This window comes from Aspergillus campestris, assembly GCF_002847485.1.
Source record: "Aspergillus campestris IBT 28561 chromosome Unknown P168scaffold_10, whole genome shotgun sequence".
NCBI classification, from domain to species: Eukaryota; Fungi; Ascomycota; class Eurotiomycetes; order Eurotiales; family Aspergillaceae; genus Aspergillus; species Aspergillus campestris.
Genome location: NW_020194345.1, coordinates 890,441 through 904,853, shown reverse-complemented (window position 1 = coordinate 904,853; position 14,413 = coordinate 890,441). Strand labels below are relative to the sequence as shown.

Here is a 14,413-nt window from a genome sequence, read left to right as displayed (position 1 = left end):
TTATATAGACAGCTGTGTCGGCAGCATAGGTCCTTTCCGCCGTCACCTACAGTTCCTCCATACCCTATACAAAAAGTGACTTACTCAATACACGCACCAGGGATCGAAACATTTCGGAGATAACACGTCTTACTGTTCATTATATGTACACTAAGCAACTCCTATCGACCTGGCCCTGACTCCACATCTACCTCGACGATCTTCAGAATCCCCTCTTGATTGCCTTCACGTATTCGCTCCGCCGGTGACCCCTCAGCCCTGGCCTCACTCATGGTATAGCTGTTTCCCTGGAAAACACACGGATGGTCCGAGTTGCCATCACGCTCAAGGTCTCCCATTTCCCAGCTTCTTTCGGGGGCTGCCTCAGCAACCTTCAGCGGAGGGGTGTTATGGATGGTTGTCTCCATGGCGCTGCTGGGACTACGGTTGCCGCAACTAGGGACGGGGACGGGGGCTTGTGCTCCAAGGGTGAGCCTTTGGAGGAGGATAGACACGGTGGGTAGGCAGCTGACGACGATCCCGGATGTGACCTCTGCGGAACTGGACAGAGAGGTTAGCCTGGAAGGGAATGTAGAGAGGAGAAGGGAAAGAAGAAGGAGATGAAGGAGCTCATACGTCCACAGAAACTCTGGAAACCAATCGTGGGTCCAGTCATTGGTGGTCTCATTCCGTATACCAACTTCCAGGCGCATGATGCTGCAAACGCATGCACTGTTACAACTGATTAGGACCGATAGGGCAAGATGGGAGGACTTGCAAAGGGGGTCTCACAAAATCCCCACCGCAAATGCGATAGCCGCGCTTATCATATTCTGGCGGAGGCTCGACTGCAGTCGTCGTATGCAGAAAACAGGCAGAAGGAGGATTAGAAAATTTGAGGCCATGTTGATGGTTGACGTCGCTATCATCTGTAGCTTGACGTTGATGCAGTGCCCCGGTGTGTCTTTATGCCAGATCTTCGATCTCGGCGTGCATTCCAAGATCTTCACCAGAGTCAGTGCTAGGTAGAAGGCGAAGTTCAGCCAGATAGTAAGCTGGATAAAAACCAGGGTCTTGCGCTTGACTAATGGCGCGAGTACCCGACGGTACAGTAGCAGGATGGACAACTTGGTGAGGAATATGAGCGGACCGTATACAATTTGCAACACATTTGCTCGCTATATCTATTTAGTATGCGGTAAGATTGTTAAAATCCGATGTGGTGCTCACTTTGAAAAACATGGGCAGATCGGACGCGGCGACTGTCTGCTGATGTATCCCATTGCCATACTTGTCGGCTTCGAGGGTAATGACTGCATAGTTGAGAAGCCCCAGCTGTATAACTGATGAGTCAATGTACCTCAACTAAGAGATAGTGCAAAAGCAACAATACATACCCAGGCCAAAAAGCAAGTGTCTGTGCGGGTCAGCACGATGATCTTCAACCAAGCGCCTAGGCCCACATACAGTCTTCCAAGCCCGGAGTTCTGGTGATCAAAAGTTTGGTGTAAATTCGTATCCAGACGCAGAAGGTGCTGACGGTTAGGCATACGGCCTGGATGCCGATATCCCACTGTCGCGGAGCATTTTGATAGCCGTAGATCAAACTCGACTCGGGAGACCCAGCGTCAGCCCGGCTGGCGAGAGCAGGGGCATTCATGGAACCGACTAGTGTTGGAGGTCCATAGGCACGAAATTAAATGGGAAGCTGACAAGAAAAAAGGGCTCAACTGCTGTGTTAGCAGCATGAAACACTTAGATCTGAGAATCTCAGCCTTAGGGCTCAGTAGCGAAGAAACCCCCAAGGGACACCATTGATTATACGCCCTTGGAAGACAAAGTGAAATACCTCAGCTCCAGGCAGCAGTCTAAAAGGACCGACAGTGCAGATTTGGTCTCAATATAGACGATTGAATGTCACCGAGTAATGACACACAACCGGAGTGGCGGCAAGAACTTTCTCGACCTCAAACCTAGAAGCAAGGGAGGTCCACCCTTCTTAAGAGGATCTCTAGGGTCTCCACGCGAAGAAGCACGCATCAGAAACATGGACTGCATCGAATCTTTGTCTCTTTGTTCGGTCTCGTGTCTCCCTTGTCGAGGAAGTGAGCGAGGAGCAAGGAGCTCGGGACTGCATGGACATTGTAACCCTGCCAATACCACTCGAGTCCATAATCTTGTCTCATGAATGATGATCAAACGATGATCAGGACTACCAACCAATCAGCTGGAAGGTCACCTTGAAGACAGGGCAAGGGGAAGGGATAAGCCCGCCCTTGCAGCGGCCGGTTGGCATTCCAGACTTCAACCTCGTGCAAACATGGAGAAAAATATTCGCCTACCTTGCCTTGGACAACGTGGCAGAAAGTACGTTCTATTACTAGGGGGTAGCAGATTTGCAAATGAGAAAAGGGGGACATAGAGTCAGAGAAGTAGGTTGTTGGTGGTTGATGGTGGGAAAATCTATAGATGGAGAGAGGAATGGAAAGAAACAGTTTGGCGGGGAATTTTCCATGCCAACTGGCATGTCTAGTCTTTTGGGTTGCTGTGCTAGTGTTCCTGCGGCATGGTAGACATGCCCAATGATCTCAAGCACTCATGTGCTGATGCGTGCGCTAACTATCATGAACTTAGTGATATCCGATTCTCTATTCACAGCGCCACCTTCAACAACCCATCCAAGCCCTCCTCCCAACTCTCCAACAGATCCCCACAGAAAATCTCCAACGCCGCCGTGTCAAGCGTCTTGTTCAGCGCAGCCTGGAGCGGCTGGCTGTCTGGGCTGCTGCTGGGGCCAGTCGTGATTAAATCGACGAGGGACCCGAGAAGGCCGGACTGGGATTTCAGCACACGGGCGTTCGACCGGATGGCCTCGTGGACTTGGCGCACAGAAATCTCCAGGCGTTGAATCTGGTCTTTTGGCACCTTGGGCGCCTTGGAGCCTTTCCTCAGTGCAACAGTGCAAACCGCCGAGATGGCCTTGAGCAGTTCTAGGGTGACGAAACTAGAGTGGAAGTAGTTCCAGGACGGAGCCGAGGGAGTGCCGGACTCAAGAGTGATGGCCGTCCTTGAGAGGACTGGGGAAATTTTGTTGTCGTCCATTGCAAGCTCCTTGGCTTGAGCATTCAGCCATTCCTCCACCTCAGAAAGGGCACTTTCCACATGGGCAGAGGTGACGGACTTCGACCCTGCAATATACGACGTCACCTTCAAGAGATGCAGGCTAACCTTGGCACCCTCAATCTCTGGAGCGGTCATCTCGGATGCAGCGTCTCCCCCGACCAGTTCGTCAAGGCTGGGCACATCGATTTCGGCCGACACTGGCTTCTGCGCAGCCAGAGATCTGAGAAGACCAAACAGCTGGTCAATCGCCCTGCTGGACTTGACCCATCGTTCCTGAATTTTCTTGTCTTAGTTGCAGCTCCATGTTCGTGCGCGAGGGAAACTTACCTTGGGCAGAGGTCCCAGTCGCACTCGCTCCTCAAGAGTGGACTGGCCTGGCGCCTCGCAGTTCATGAAAGCGTCGAAGGCTCGCTCATCAACCAAATGGGACGCGTCTCGTGCTGCAGGATAAAAAAGCAAGTGAGCACAAATTCCAATATTCTGCTTGCACAAGTAGTGGGCATGACTGACCTAAATCATCATATTTGCCAGTGGGATCTCCACCGACCAACCGTTGCATACGCCTCACGTCCAGGGCGTACATCCGGCGACAGATACTCTGCTTCAGGCGTTTTTGAAGTGCGATGGTGCCTTCAACGTTCACATAGCTGCCGTAGTCAAGCCCATTCGAGCGGTTCCTGGACGAGGTGACGTCCGCGGTCCGGTAGAAATAGAGGGCCTGATTGAAGGCAGACTGAGGGTTGAAATCCTTATACTCTGCCCCTTCAATAGGGGGTGCCGAGTGCGGATGAATCGTCGCGAGTCGTGTGAAGAGATTGTGGGCCACGGTTTCAAACTGGACTTGTTTGACCGAAAGTTTGCTAAAGGTCTTCAAGGCAAGAGATCCAGCCCCCAGGCGAAGATAGATCCGCACAAGAAGCAGTAATGCGTGGTAATTGTGCGGCGAATCGGCAAGCAGGCGGTCCAGAATCGCCGCGGCACGAATAAGAACGGTATCTGGGACCTGTTCTTCGTTGCCCGGGATCCACGCCCCGCTGAAACGAATCAGGCCCATGGCAGCCAGGAGACACACATCATCGGTGGGTTGGCTCTCGATGGTTGTCTGGCCATCGCTGGGGGCTGGGCGCTCATATGAGCCGTAGGTCTGTAAGCAGCGTGAGACGAAATCTTCGACCTTTTCTTTCGTTGCATTACTCTCGTCCGCTGAAAGCTGGAAGCAATACTCGAGTTTGAGGGCATTGATTGTAGCAACATTGTTGGTCGCCGCATTTTGCTGAAGGACGTTAGCTCTGATCGGACAAGTATAGGATTCTCTGAGCTTACCGCACTCGCGTCTTTCTGCACCGTAGACGATGCATGTGCTACAAACTGCGAGACATGATTTTTGTCCAACGCGGAAAGATAGGTGACTAGATCACCGAAGCAATAAAGCTTGCTCTTGTTGTTGTCAAAATATGTCTGGCAAGCCGATAGCAGATCCTCGGGCTTCAAGTTCCCCGACGTGAACTCGGAATGAGTGAAATCGAGACGGGCCAGCTGGGCATTACGGGATTTAGGTTCCGATTGGATAAAATCATCAAGGAATTTCTGCGTCTCTGCAGTGGTCCTGCAATATACTTTGTCAGTTTCTTCGTGACCACCACTTTCAGTTTAGCAACGAACTCTTTTGTGTTGATGTTCCGTGCTGCAGCAATGAGGATCTGCCAGACTGCCCAGTCGTCACGTTCCTGAAGGGCTTTGCGCTCAGATTCGTTGGTGGGAATGGCAAGCAGGCTTCTTGTATAGGCCAAAGCCTCGGCCCACATCTGCGCCTTTTCCAGGTTGAAAAGCTTCGTGCCTACAAAAGACCACTCGTTCTGAACGACACGCGAGTCGAGGCCCAGGTTCTCGCTGTCAAGGATTTTCACGACCTCGCCGTAGCATCCTTGGTGCTCAAAAATCTTGACTAACAGCAAGAGTTCCTCCGGAGTTTGGATAGCTCTGGGAGGGCTGAGCAGTTCTTTCTGTACACGGAAAGTCAATATTATGATCACATCCAGTCAAATTGATGTCGACATGGGTGATCAAGAGAAAGATGGAGATGAAGGTGATGTGCAAGTTTGCAGAGACGGGGAAGTATCGGTGACCAAAAGACACATACCGGATCGGCAGGGACGCTGTCGGCAGCTTTAGAAACCATGCGATAAGCCAACGTTCCGAAAAGCTTGCGATCCATCTCCGAGCTTGCTGCGTCTGTGGCAACCAGATAACTGAGGAAGATCGCCCAGATATGGTATTTCCTGTTCTTCGGGAAGTTGTTCTGGAGGGTCATGGCCGCCTGTCATTGTTGTAATGCAGCCCGGTTAGCTCTGGGAGAAGCCAATGTTAACTAGAAGAGGCCAGGAAGCGGCGATATGCAGACCTTTTGCGCAGATTTCCAGTCATCATTTTCAAAAGAGAGGTTGAACCATCTCATTTGTAAGTCCAGGTCCTTGGGCTTCGCCTTGGACGCCTTCTCCCAGAGAGCCCTCACGATATCCGGCTGGTCACCCATCAACTGCAACGTCTCGTTTAGGATGTCAAGAGTGTCGAGGTCGGTGGCTGGGGGCTCGGCCTTGCACAGGTTAAGGGTCTCCGTGACACCACGCTGGTGATGGGCTTCGTCGGCATGGCGAAAGAGGATATGCGCTTTCCAGACCTAGAAGATCATATCAACAATCGATGTCAAGAATCCAGGCACACCTTTGCCTGCACGTTTAGGTCTAGGCAATATGGAACGTACATTGAGGAACCTTGTGTTTTCCCCCTTTTTCACGCGCTTTTCAATCAGCTGCAGGGCCTGCTTCAGGTTTTGCCCATCAATGGCATCCTGGATCTGCTTGTTGCGCCGGTGGAATACGGCGTCACTGGTGGACATGGCGGGGAAGAGGGGACCGCAATCCCAGTTGAATGACACGGGGCACGGATCTTGGGGACTGGTCCAAATTTACTATAAACAAAGTCTGCGTTTAGCACACTGCACAGCAAAGTACGGGACACAGCGAATGATGAGGAAATTGGTCTGACAAAAGAACGAGACCAGGAAGGGAGGGAAAGTTGGATCGATCATTGCTCGTTGCATTGGGGATTTTGTTCCGCGGAGAGTACCAAAATGGAAGGCGGTGAAGGAGCCCCGCTGATGTCAGTCAGGCACATATAGTCCTGATAGCAGAGATCGGTCGTAGCAATATTTGTAACTATTTTGGAAGATTTGTCAATAGTATTGATAGAAATAGGAACAGGATTATATTATACAAAATCCCAGCTATAGATAGGTTCGACGTGAGGAGATACCATCATACAATGGCCTAGTGATGTGATAAGACAGGATATATGAAATACAAATGTTGAAGCGTTGTCTCCGTAAACACCAATGGTTCCAACCAGGACAACGCATTCAGAAGGAGATTAACCGCTAGTATGAGAGAGAAGTTCATAAAAAACCACGATAACGCCGGATACCGACAATGGTAAGCCCATTGGTCACCCAGTGGATCATTCCCTCGTGAGTAGTCGGCCCATATGCCCAGGGAAGACGCCAGCTGGGCCATGTTATATACCCAAGTTCACAGAGGGATGGAAGATCGAAAGGCTTTGGAGGATGTCGCTACTAGAGGGTGAGATGATTGCCTGTCCCTCTCACCCAACCCCACGACTGATCCATGAAGACTAGGCGAAAGTGGCGGTAGCGAACCAATGCCGGCGTGATGCTTTACAAAGCCCGGGATAGATTCTTAAGAAAACTTCTTTTGCGTCAACTGCGCGAATGTTAGAACTGCTGATAAGTTTGCCTGGGACAAGGTATGCGGCCAGGCGTATGCAGGATCCTGTCGAGGATGGAGGGGAATATAGCCCAGTAGACACCTACCCAATTCTTTTTACAATCCCGATAAGCCCTGCGTTCTTCCGTTAGCCCAGTCCATAAAAAGCCCCAAAAGCATAATTTCGTATCCGGATATAAGCCTCGACAGACACAAACAATACATCTGTAGTAAAGTCCCGGCTATGACGAGGGGCTCTTCAACCAGATCAAAGGGGAAAGCTCACTGAAAGTAATCGTGACACATCTCACGATCAAACGCATTGCGCTTCATACATTTGAGACTCCGATCTGCAAAGTCCTGGCATGGATCATAGTATTCGCTTGCGGATTTACTATGTAGAGAGTGTATATTAGCTTGAATACGGTACCCTGCGAGAAAAAGAATGATATAAAAATAGAGGGAAGATAAAGAAGATAGCAGCAAATCAAAAGACGCATGGATTGAGGTATTTCTCCACCCGTATAACAACCAGGCGCTAATAATCAAGGTCGAGTGGCCGAGGCGCTTACTTGGAGAACTTCCTTTCCGCCTTGTCCCAGGAACCGCCTTGTTCGGGCTGGGAAGGGGGATTTTGAGTGGATTGGGATGACATGTTCTATAAGAGCCGACAGTAACACGTCAATGAGTGACTATTGTGGCTAAATCGCAAAGGAAGGAAGGAAAGAGATCGTGATGTTGACCATGAAGGCGGATGCGACTCCGGGATGAGGAGATTCCGCCAGTCTTGGCGTGGAGACTCGGCGATCCGGCATTGCTGAGTCAGATGCATACTCATTCTTATCCTATTTATCCGTGTATATTTATCCACGTGTATTTTGTTCATACTTTGGATAAAATCTTCCCGTGTGACAGTCAGATTCAAGAGCAGATTTGATGACACTATTTTATATGTAAGAGTTTATTTTTCAGCTATAGAAAATACACCAAAAAGGGAAATAAGTCAGGCAAAGCATTCGTACCTGACCATGTTTGTCTGGTTTGACGACTAATTTTTCTGCCGGGACCCACCGCGCGCCGCCTTGTCGATCGATCGAGCGCCCATTATTGCTGCATTGCTCACTCGTCTATTCTTACTTGCTTCATCGGACAGCTGGGGTTTTCTTGCGAACATTCACTTCTATACATATACGCGACTTGACTTTTTACCTTCACTTGTGATCACTTGTTTGAGTGCTTTTTGGGTGAAGTACCTTGTTGAAACGCCTTCACCCCCACCCCCTTCGGAATTGGCCTCGAACCGCCCGCGCCATGCCGACCTCTGTCGCGTTTCCTTGAAGGAAGTCGACTCATCTCGTTCACCACGGTATAAGACACGTCTTCTACTGTTGTGCTGTGCTCGGAACAACCAATTTTCACGCCTCGGTCTATTCGATATCGCCATCTAAATTCATCCGATTATTCTGCGCAAATGTCGAGGCCCGCCGCTGGCGCGAATGGCGCCACCGCTGCAAAGGCTGCCGTTGGGCCGGAGCATGACGCCTCGGGAGTGAGTTGTTCCTGAAGCTGTCACGCATGAGGATGATACTAAGATTGTATGATGTCTAGCTCTCCCAGACTTTACAGGGCCATATCGACGATATCCGATCCCTAATACAGTGTGGCATCTGTATCCGACCACTCTACGAACCCTTCACCCTTGCCTGTGGGCATACATTTTGTTACAGCGTCAGTCCTATACGGTCCCCGAAAACGATATTGAACCATGGCTGATCCACACTACAGTGTCTAACATCATGGTTTGGGACCGGAAGGTCCAACAAAACATGCCCCGATTGTCGGTCTCCCGTGAAATCGCAGCCGGCACCTGCTTACTTGGTTCGCTCTTCCTAATACCTCCCTATGGAGAAAGGGTTTTCTAACTTGAATACTACATAGGTCCGCGCAGTCGTTCAACTGTTTACGAGCCGACCGGAATTACTAGAAAAAGGCGAGACCACCGCTGAACATGGCAACAACCAACGAGCAGAAGCAGATCGAGTGGAGGTGGACAAGAAGAATGAACATCCCCGGGAAGGTGGGCTATTCCGGGGCACATTCAACAGGGGGAGGCCATCGGCACAGCCCATCGTGGATCTCGAAGACAATGTCATGCGATGTCCTGTCTGTTCGTGGGAACTCGAGGAAGATTCGGCTTGCGAGCAATGTGGATATCGTCAGAATGACGGCTCGGTGTCGGATGTGAGCGATTACCTGAGTGATTCGGAGCTGAACTCGGAGATGACCGATTACATGGACGACGAACTGGAGGATGGCTTTGGCGGAATGGATGATTTCGCATGGAACGGGCTGTATGACGGAATCCCCGTTGAAGCGCTGTCTTTCGACATCCCTCACCAGCTGTACGGTTTACACAGGAGTCAACATCACCCCATTGCGTCGCATCGCCCCGCACCCTTCGGATACATACCCGAACACCATCACGACCACTGGCCCGGTGATTCGGCGTCTTCCGCCATTCAAGACAGCGAAGATGATTCCGATGAGGATGATACCGACATGGACTCATTTATTGACGACGACGAGCACTTTGGCGACTACGGCACGGGATCGGATCGGTCGACAGTCGTTGGAGGTCCTGACCACACGCAAGATCACCACGATGACCCCCACAGCGGCACCGAGGTCTCCGTGGCAGACACATATGGCGGATTGAGTGAATTAGAAAGCGAAGAGGATGACGAAGACGAGGAAGACCAGCCTATTCGTCCCGCTACCGGTGCGATTCGACGTCGGCGAGTACCGACGATCCACATCCCCTCCAGCTCCCCGCGTAGGCCCAGCGCCCACCTCGCGGCTGACTCGTTCTTGGATTCAATTCTTCGACAGAACCGTCGGCCTCAGCCTTCCCATTCGACCGGATCGTCTGTTAACAACGCGATTAGCTTAGAGGACGACTCGGACGAAGGCCCGGTTGGACCCACGCGGAGGGCGCGGGGCAGGGGCAATCGCTGCTGATGCTTCAGGTCCAGTTTTCAGTGACATGAAGTGGACGACCTTTATTTCTTCTCCAGTTCTATTAGCGAATACTACCAAATCTCTATGATATCCACCCGACGACTCCGAATGGCCAGACACAAGGCCCTCCGCAGTGGCTCACCATTTTCAATGGAACCTCTTGATGTGTCTTACTGCTATGTTGATGTTGGCATAAGGCAGAGAATAACCGTTCCCTTTTGATTGAGGAAGGACAACACTGGTGTCATAACACTGGTGTCACAACACATTACAATACCCTAACCGTCTATGGTGTAACTTGTGATTCTTTGTTTTCTTTTATTGGTCGAGAATCTTACCTGTTCCTCATTTCGATCATGGAGCCATCACTTTTTGTGCTTTGTTGCGGTCACACTGGGATGCATATATTACCAATCCAGCTATGGAATCAATCGTACCTAGAGTATTTATTCCGAAGGGTACCTCTAGCTACCTAGTGATGCGAGAACCAGTCCAGTAGTTTATAATAGCGTCATGATGCTAGTCATCTATCTATAAACGTCGCAATACCCTATCCTCAAACAAATTGCAGGAGTAAAAATGCTGAGTCGATAGACAACTTACAACTTCCTGCTAAAAACACAACCTACACACTAACTAAAATTCTCACAGTCACAGTCAAGTAATTGAATTGGGAAAATGCAGAAGTATATACAGAGACAGGCTGAAACAAAGCACCAAGTGGAAAGAAAATAGGACAAAAAGAAGAAAGGAAAAAAAAAGTCGCAGTGTGTCAAGAAATCCGTCTGATGCCCAAACTTTTGTTTTTTTCTCTCTCTTTTATATCGTCAAAGCAATATGCAAAGAACCCCCACCCCACCGAACCCCGGGAATAAGATACAGTTGTAGTTGTAATAATGTAAGATAGGTAAGGTAGGTAGTAGTTAAGAGACGGATGGATGGATGGATGATGTATTACAGACGCCGCGTCACAAACCATTCGTTCGTTCGTTGCATGTCCCTCCCGACCAAGCGATGCAATTACGCCTCGCGTCGATTAGGTAGTTGGGATAGCATGGGCACTTCGAACACGATGGCTCCGTTGCGGCCCTCGGCTGCTGGTCCTTGGTTGTAGTTGTTTGCGAAGCACGACCAGCGGCCTAGTCGGTGCTCTTTGCCCACTGCTGCCACGATACAGAGACCGCGAGGCTCGGGCTCGGGCTCCGACTCCGATGACTTGGACTTGGGCTTGGATCCCGTCGATGAGTCGGTGGGTTTGGCGGTGTCGAGACGGCGCTCGAAGACGGCAATGTCGTTGACGACGCCCTTGATCAAGGGCTCGGGTTCCCCGGCCTGGCTCGCGTCCACGGCCATGGGATCCGCGCCGCCGGAGGGAGTGTCCGAGGCGAGGGTCTGGTTGAGCTGGGCGGATGGGTCGTCGGGGGACGGCCCGCCGACGGGGCCGAGTGCTTGAAGCGTTCGCTTGTCCTCTGATACCTTCCATGCGCGGATGAATCCGTCCCAGCTGCCGCTCAGGACGATGTCAGTGCCCGGGACGGTGGCCAGGGCGGTGATCCAGCGCGGCGTCTGTCGGAGGTGGCGGGAGTTGCTTGCCGCTGTCTCTGGGTCGACCTCCGGAGAGAGCTCGTCCAGTGGGGGGATGGGATCGAGTCCGTGGGCAAGATGGACGGTGTAGAGCGGCTTCTTCTTGTACATGCTCCAGAGGCAGATGGACCCGTTATCCGAACCGGTCACGAAGTGGCTGGGGGGCAACGGGGCCACACAGTCCGTGTTGTTCTCCTTGTATGCGTCCTTGTTGGAACCTCCACGGAAGATCAATTGCGACTCTTCCAACACTTTCCACAACCTCGTCGTGCGATCACGCCCCCCAACGCTAACACACTGGTCCAGCGCCATCGCGCCCACGGAGACGACATGGTCCTGATGGCCGAATAGCGTCTCCAGGTAGGCATGACCGGCCGAGCTCAGGGACCACGTCTTGATTGTCCGGTCGAACGATCCCGTGAATAATTGCTCTCCGGAGCTCATGGTGGAGATATTCCGGGCGAACGCGAGCCCGCAGACGGCATCACGGTGTTGCGTGAAGGTCTTCGTTGGCGTCAGCGTCGCGGCGTCCCAAATGATCAATTTCCCGTCTTTTCCACCAGTGGCCACAAACTTGCCCGATGGCGAGACCGCCACCGACAGGATGCTCTTGGTGTGGCCATGCTCTCCCCTGCTTTCGGCCACCTTTTGCAGTCCACGCGTGAAGCGGACCTGTTTCGGCTTTGTCCGCTGGGGTCTGGGCGGGCGTTTCGACTTCATATCCTGACCATTGGCTGTCGGCGTTGGGCTCGGGTTCGGCTTCGCCAGTTCCCATTTGATCAAGGTTCGGTCCTTGGAGACAGTGTAGACGTAGGGCGCGTGCACGGCAACAGACGTAGTCGTTTGAGTGTCGGCCCGGAAGAACGAGTTGGAGGCATTCGAGAAGGCCAAATCCGAAGCGATCTGACGGTACACCCGTCCTTTGAATTCGTCCTATTGCTGGTCAGCTGTGACTGATTCTGGGTAAAGAAAATTCGAGGTCTCCGCGCAGCACATACCACATCCTCCTTCAGCCGTTCCGCGATCAAATCCCGATCAATCTCTGCCGCATCGAAACCGTAATCATCCACCTCGTCTCGCACATTGTCCAGGTATCTCTCTGCCAGCTTCAACCTCCGATCCGCGACCGTTTCTCCCTCGTCCGATTCCGCGTCGCTTTCCTCCTCCGAGACGCCGGACGCTATGCTCCCATCCTCGTCGATATCGCTCCCCGAGATGGACTCTTCGCGCTCTCTCGACTTTTTGCTTCCTTTGCCACCGGCATCTTTTTTGGCATCCACTCCTCGCTTCTTCGTGGCGGGGGCTCCAACGCGATCCTCTCTCTTCCGCTTCCGCTGGGATGCGGGCAAAGTGAAAAACGACGACATCTCCCGATGACTATCTATACCCAGTAGTATATCAATTGGAAAGATTAAATATGAAGAAGGGGGTAACCGAGGGAGATCTCCAAAGAATTGAAGCCGGACGATAATGATGCAGACCCGCAACAATCTTCTGCTCGATACTTTTTTTCTGCCGGGTGGCCCGTGCAGGCGGACAGACAGAGCACGGTCTAACCTATTCCGGTTAGTGATTGCTCATCCATGGCTGACTCAGCGAGGCAGCTCTCCGCCTCAGGCAGCTAAGCTTCAGGCAGTCAAAGCTCCGCGCGTGTTCGTCATCTACGAGCTCCTCACCTTCTTGTCGCTGTCAATCCCACCACTTCTCCGTTCCATCATCGTCCTTCGCTCTACTACCACTCTTTTTTGATCCGTACCGATCTTCCGTTTGTGATCACTGCAGATATGTGAGTGTCTGGGACCCTTGACGGTCGATGGAACCCGCTAACGGACTGCCTGCAGGGAGGTCCTCCTCGGCATCACTGGCAAGGACTTTGTCCTTCTGGCAGCGTCTAAGGCTGCCATGAGAGGCCCGACGATCCTGAAAGCGACGGATGATAAGACACGACAGCTGAACAAGAACACGCTGATGGCGTACTCGGGAGAGGCGGGAGACACAGGTCCGTAGAGACACTGTCAAGTGATCAAGACATCAAGACACAATGACTAACAGCGGTCTGGAACAGTGCAATTTGCGGACTACATCCAAGCGAACATCCAACTATACACGATGCGAAACGATACCGAATTGGGCCCGGTTGCGGTCTCCAACTTTGTGCGAAGCGAGCTGGCACGGAGCTTGCGATCTCGGAGTCCCTACACGGTGAACTTGTTGCTCGGCGGCGTGGACCCCATCTCCCAGGAGCCTCATCTGTATTGGGTCGACTATCTGGCTTCGCTGGCTCCGGTACCATATGCCGCTCACGGTTATGCCCAGTAAGCTTGCTCCCAATAAGACCACCATCTGGCGCCGGTCACTGCTAAACGGGGATTGTAGATACTACTGTTTATCGACTCTCGACAAACATCATCACCCCGACATCAACCTCGAGCAAGGCATGAAGCTCCTCGAGATGTGCACGGATGAGCTGAAGCGCAGACTTCCAATTGACTACAAGGGGGTATGATATTCCTGGCGCTCCCATCCCTACATTGAATGATAGACTAATGGCTCCCCTTAGGTTTTGGTGAAAGTGGTGACCAAGGACGGTGTGAGGGAATTAGATTTCGATAACGATCGTATTGTCAAGAGCGCTTAATGAGGGGTTGTATCATACCACTGTTTGTCTTTTGTTTTCGGTTTCAACGGGACTTGGTTTTCAGACGATCGGTTGCATCTAGTTCTCTCCCCGCGATGCTGATCGGCAAGTAGTGTCTCGTCCACGATTCATTGAGTCCAAAAGAGATTCAATAGGGATGATTCTTCCAAGGAGCCTGATCCAGTGGTGGTGTCACTTGTAGTCGTACTAGTAATATGGAGCGAGTAGAGTAGACTGGATGAGGCGATGACGCTCTCTGCGGCTGGTGTTTGACGGGTTTGCATCCCTCCGC

The 14,413-nt window shown here is 51.8% G+C and overlaps 6 protein-coding genes across 6 annotated transcripts; 2 read left to right on the top strand and 4 right to left on the bottom strand.

Moving 5' to 3' along the window:
* Positions 1 to 161: 161 nt before the first annotated feature.
* P168DRAFT_240434 (uncharacterized protein) lies at positions 162 to 1,305 on the bottom strand (the record flags this gene model as incomplete). The annotated part of the gene is made up of 3 exons (XM_024833714.1): positions 162 to 711; positions 772 to 1,157; positions 1,210 to 1,305. Coding segments are annotated over 3 exons (1,032 nt in total), but the record flags the coding sequence as incomplete, so codon positions are not given.
* A 1,175-nt stretch (positions 1,306 to 2,480) lies between these two features.
* Positions 2,481 to 6,132, bottom strand: P168DRAFT_312351 (MDM20/NAA25 family protein). The gene is made up of 8 exons (XM_024839563.1): positions 5,864 to 6,132; positions 5,504 to 5,779; positions 5,243 to 5,419; positions 4,765 to 5,105; positions 4,426 to 4,708; positions 3,613 to 4,375; positions 3,430 to 3,542; positions 2,481 to 3,375 (listed from the first exon to the last, which is right to left on the bottom strand). The coding sequence occupies exons 1-8, from the start codon at positions 5,996 to 5,998 to the stop codon at positions 2,632 to 2,634; spliced, it is 2,832 nt and encodes a 943-aa protein (XP_024690747.1). The 5' UTR covers positions 5,999 to 6,132; the 3' UTR covers positions 2,481 to 2,631.
* Positions 6,133 to 6,780: 648 nt separating this feature from the next.
* Positions 6,781 to 7,636, bottom strand: P168DRAFT_42210 (coiled-coil-helix-coiled-coil-helix domain-containing protein). The gene is made up of 3 exons (XM_024841935.1): positions 7,454 to 7,636; positions 7,168 to 7,275; positions 6,781 to 7,016 (listed from the first exon to the last, which is right to left on the bottom strand). Exons 1-3 carry the CDS (start codon positions 7,534 to 7,536, stop codon positions 6,890 to 6,892), a joined length of 318 nt encoding a protein of 105 aa, XP_024690746.1. The 5' UTR covers positions 7,537 to 7,636; the 3' UTR covers positions 6,781 to 6,889.
* A 389-nt stretch (positions 7,637 to 8,025) lies between these two features.
* On the top strand, positions 8,026 to 10,340 carry P168DRAFT_292252 (uncharacterized protein). Its single transcript, XM_024837555.1, has 4 exons — positions 8,026 to 8,430; positions 8,490 to 8,609; positions 8,667 to 8,759; positions 8,820 to 10,340. Exons 1-4 carry the CDS (start codon positions 8,353 to 8,355, stop codon positions 9,897 to 9,899), a joined length of 1,371 nt encoding a protein of 456 aa, XP_024690745.1. The 5' UTR covers positions 8,026 to 8,352; the 3' UTR covers positions 9,900 to 10,340.
* Positions 10,341 to 10,601: 261 nt separating this feature from the next.
* Positions 10,602 to 12,934, bottom strand: P168DRAFT_312350 (ribosomal RNA-processing protein RRP9). The gene is made up of 2 exons (XM_024839562.1): positions 12,482 to 12,934; positions 10,602 to 12,416 (listed from the first exon to the last, which is right to left on the bottom strand). Exons 1-2 carry the CDS (start codon positions 12,848 to 12,850, stop codon positions 10,920 to 10,922), a joined length of 1,866 nt encoding a protein of 621 aa, XP_024690744.1. The 5' UTR covers positions 12,851 to 12,934; the 3' UTR covers positions 10,602 to 10,919.
* A 203-nt stretch (positions 12,935 to 13,137) lies between these two features.
* On the top strand, positions 13,138 to 14,392 carry pre1 (proteasome core particle subunit beta 4). The gene is made up of 5 exons (XM_024835356.1): positions 13,138 to 13,269; positions 13,325 to 13,482; positions 13,549 to 13,798; positions 13,860 to 13,983; positions 14,044 to 14,392. Coding segments are annotated over exons 1-5 (612 nt in total). The 5' UTR covers positions 13,138 to 13,267; the 3' UTR covers positions 14,122 to 14,392.
* The last annotated feature ends 21 nt before the right edge of the window (positions 14,393 to 14,413 follow it).

What these genes read in the sequence shown, in the direction of transcription:
- pre1 (XM_024835356.1), top strand. An exon ending in GGGAGAGGCGGGAGACACAG is followed by an intron (nt 13,483 to 13,548) that starts GTCCGTAGAGAC and finishes GGTCTGGAACAG; the next exon opens with TGCAATTTGCGGACTACATC. An exon ending in TTCCAATTGACTACAAGGGG is followed by an intron (nt 13,984 to 14,043) that starts GTATGATATTCC and finishes GGCTCCCCTTAG; the next exon opens with GTTTTGGTGAAAGTGGTGAC.
- P168DRAFT_312350 (XM_024839562.1), bottom strand. Translation starts at nt 12,850, where the DNA reads ATGTCGTCGTTTTTCACTTTGCCCGCATCCCAGCGGAAGCGGAAGAGA. An exon ending in AACGGCTGAAGGAGGATGTG is followed by an intron (nt 12,417 to 12,481) that starts GTATGTGCTGCG and finishes GACCAGCAATAG; the next exon opens with GACGAATTCAAAGGACGGGT.
- P168DRAFT_42210 (XM_024841935.1), bottom strand. Translation starts at nt 7,536, where the DNA reads ATGTCATCCCAATCCACTCAAAATCCCCCTTCCCAGCCCGAACAAGGC. An exon ending in GCGGAAAGGAAGTTCTCCAA is followed by an intron (nt 7,276 to 7,453) that starts GTAAGCGCCTCG and finishes CTCTCTACATAG; the next exon opens with TAAATCCGCAAGCGAATACT. An exon ending in ATGTGTCACGATTACTTTCA is followed by an intron (nt 7,017 to 7,167) that starts GTGAGCTTTCCC and finishes GGAAGAACGCAG; the next exon opens with GGCTTATCGGGATTGTAAAA.
- P168DRAFT_312351 (XM_024839563.1), bottom strand. Translation starts at nt 5,998, where the DNA reads ATGTCCACCAGTGACGCCGTATTCCACCGGCGCAACAAGCAGATCCAG. An exon ending in ACTGGAAATCTGCGCAAAAG is followed by an intron (nt 5,420 to 5,503) that starts GTCTGCATATCG and finishes CAACAATGACAG; the next exon opens with GCGGCCATGACCCTCCAGAA. An exon ending in GACTGGGACCTCTGCCCAAG is followed by an intron (nt 3,376 to 3,429) that starts GTAAGTTTCCCT and finishes AAGAAAATTCAG; the next exon opens with GAACGATGGGTCAAGTCCAG.
- P168DRAFT_292252 (XM_024837555.1), top strand. Translation starts at nt 8,353, where the DNA reads ATGTCGAGGCCCGCCGCTGGCGCGAATGGCGCCACCGCTGCAAAGGCT. An exon ending in CGGAGCATGACGCCTCGGGA is followed by an intron (nt 8,431 to 8,489) that starts GTGAGTTGTTCC and finishes TATGATGTCTAG; the next exon opens with CTCTCCCAGACTTTACAGGG. An exon ending in GGCATACATTTTGTTACAGC is followed by an intron (nt 8,610 to 8,666) that starts GTCAGTCCTATA and finishes TCCACACTACAG; the next exon opens with TGTCTAACATCATGGTTTGG.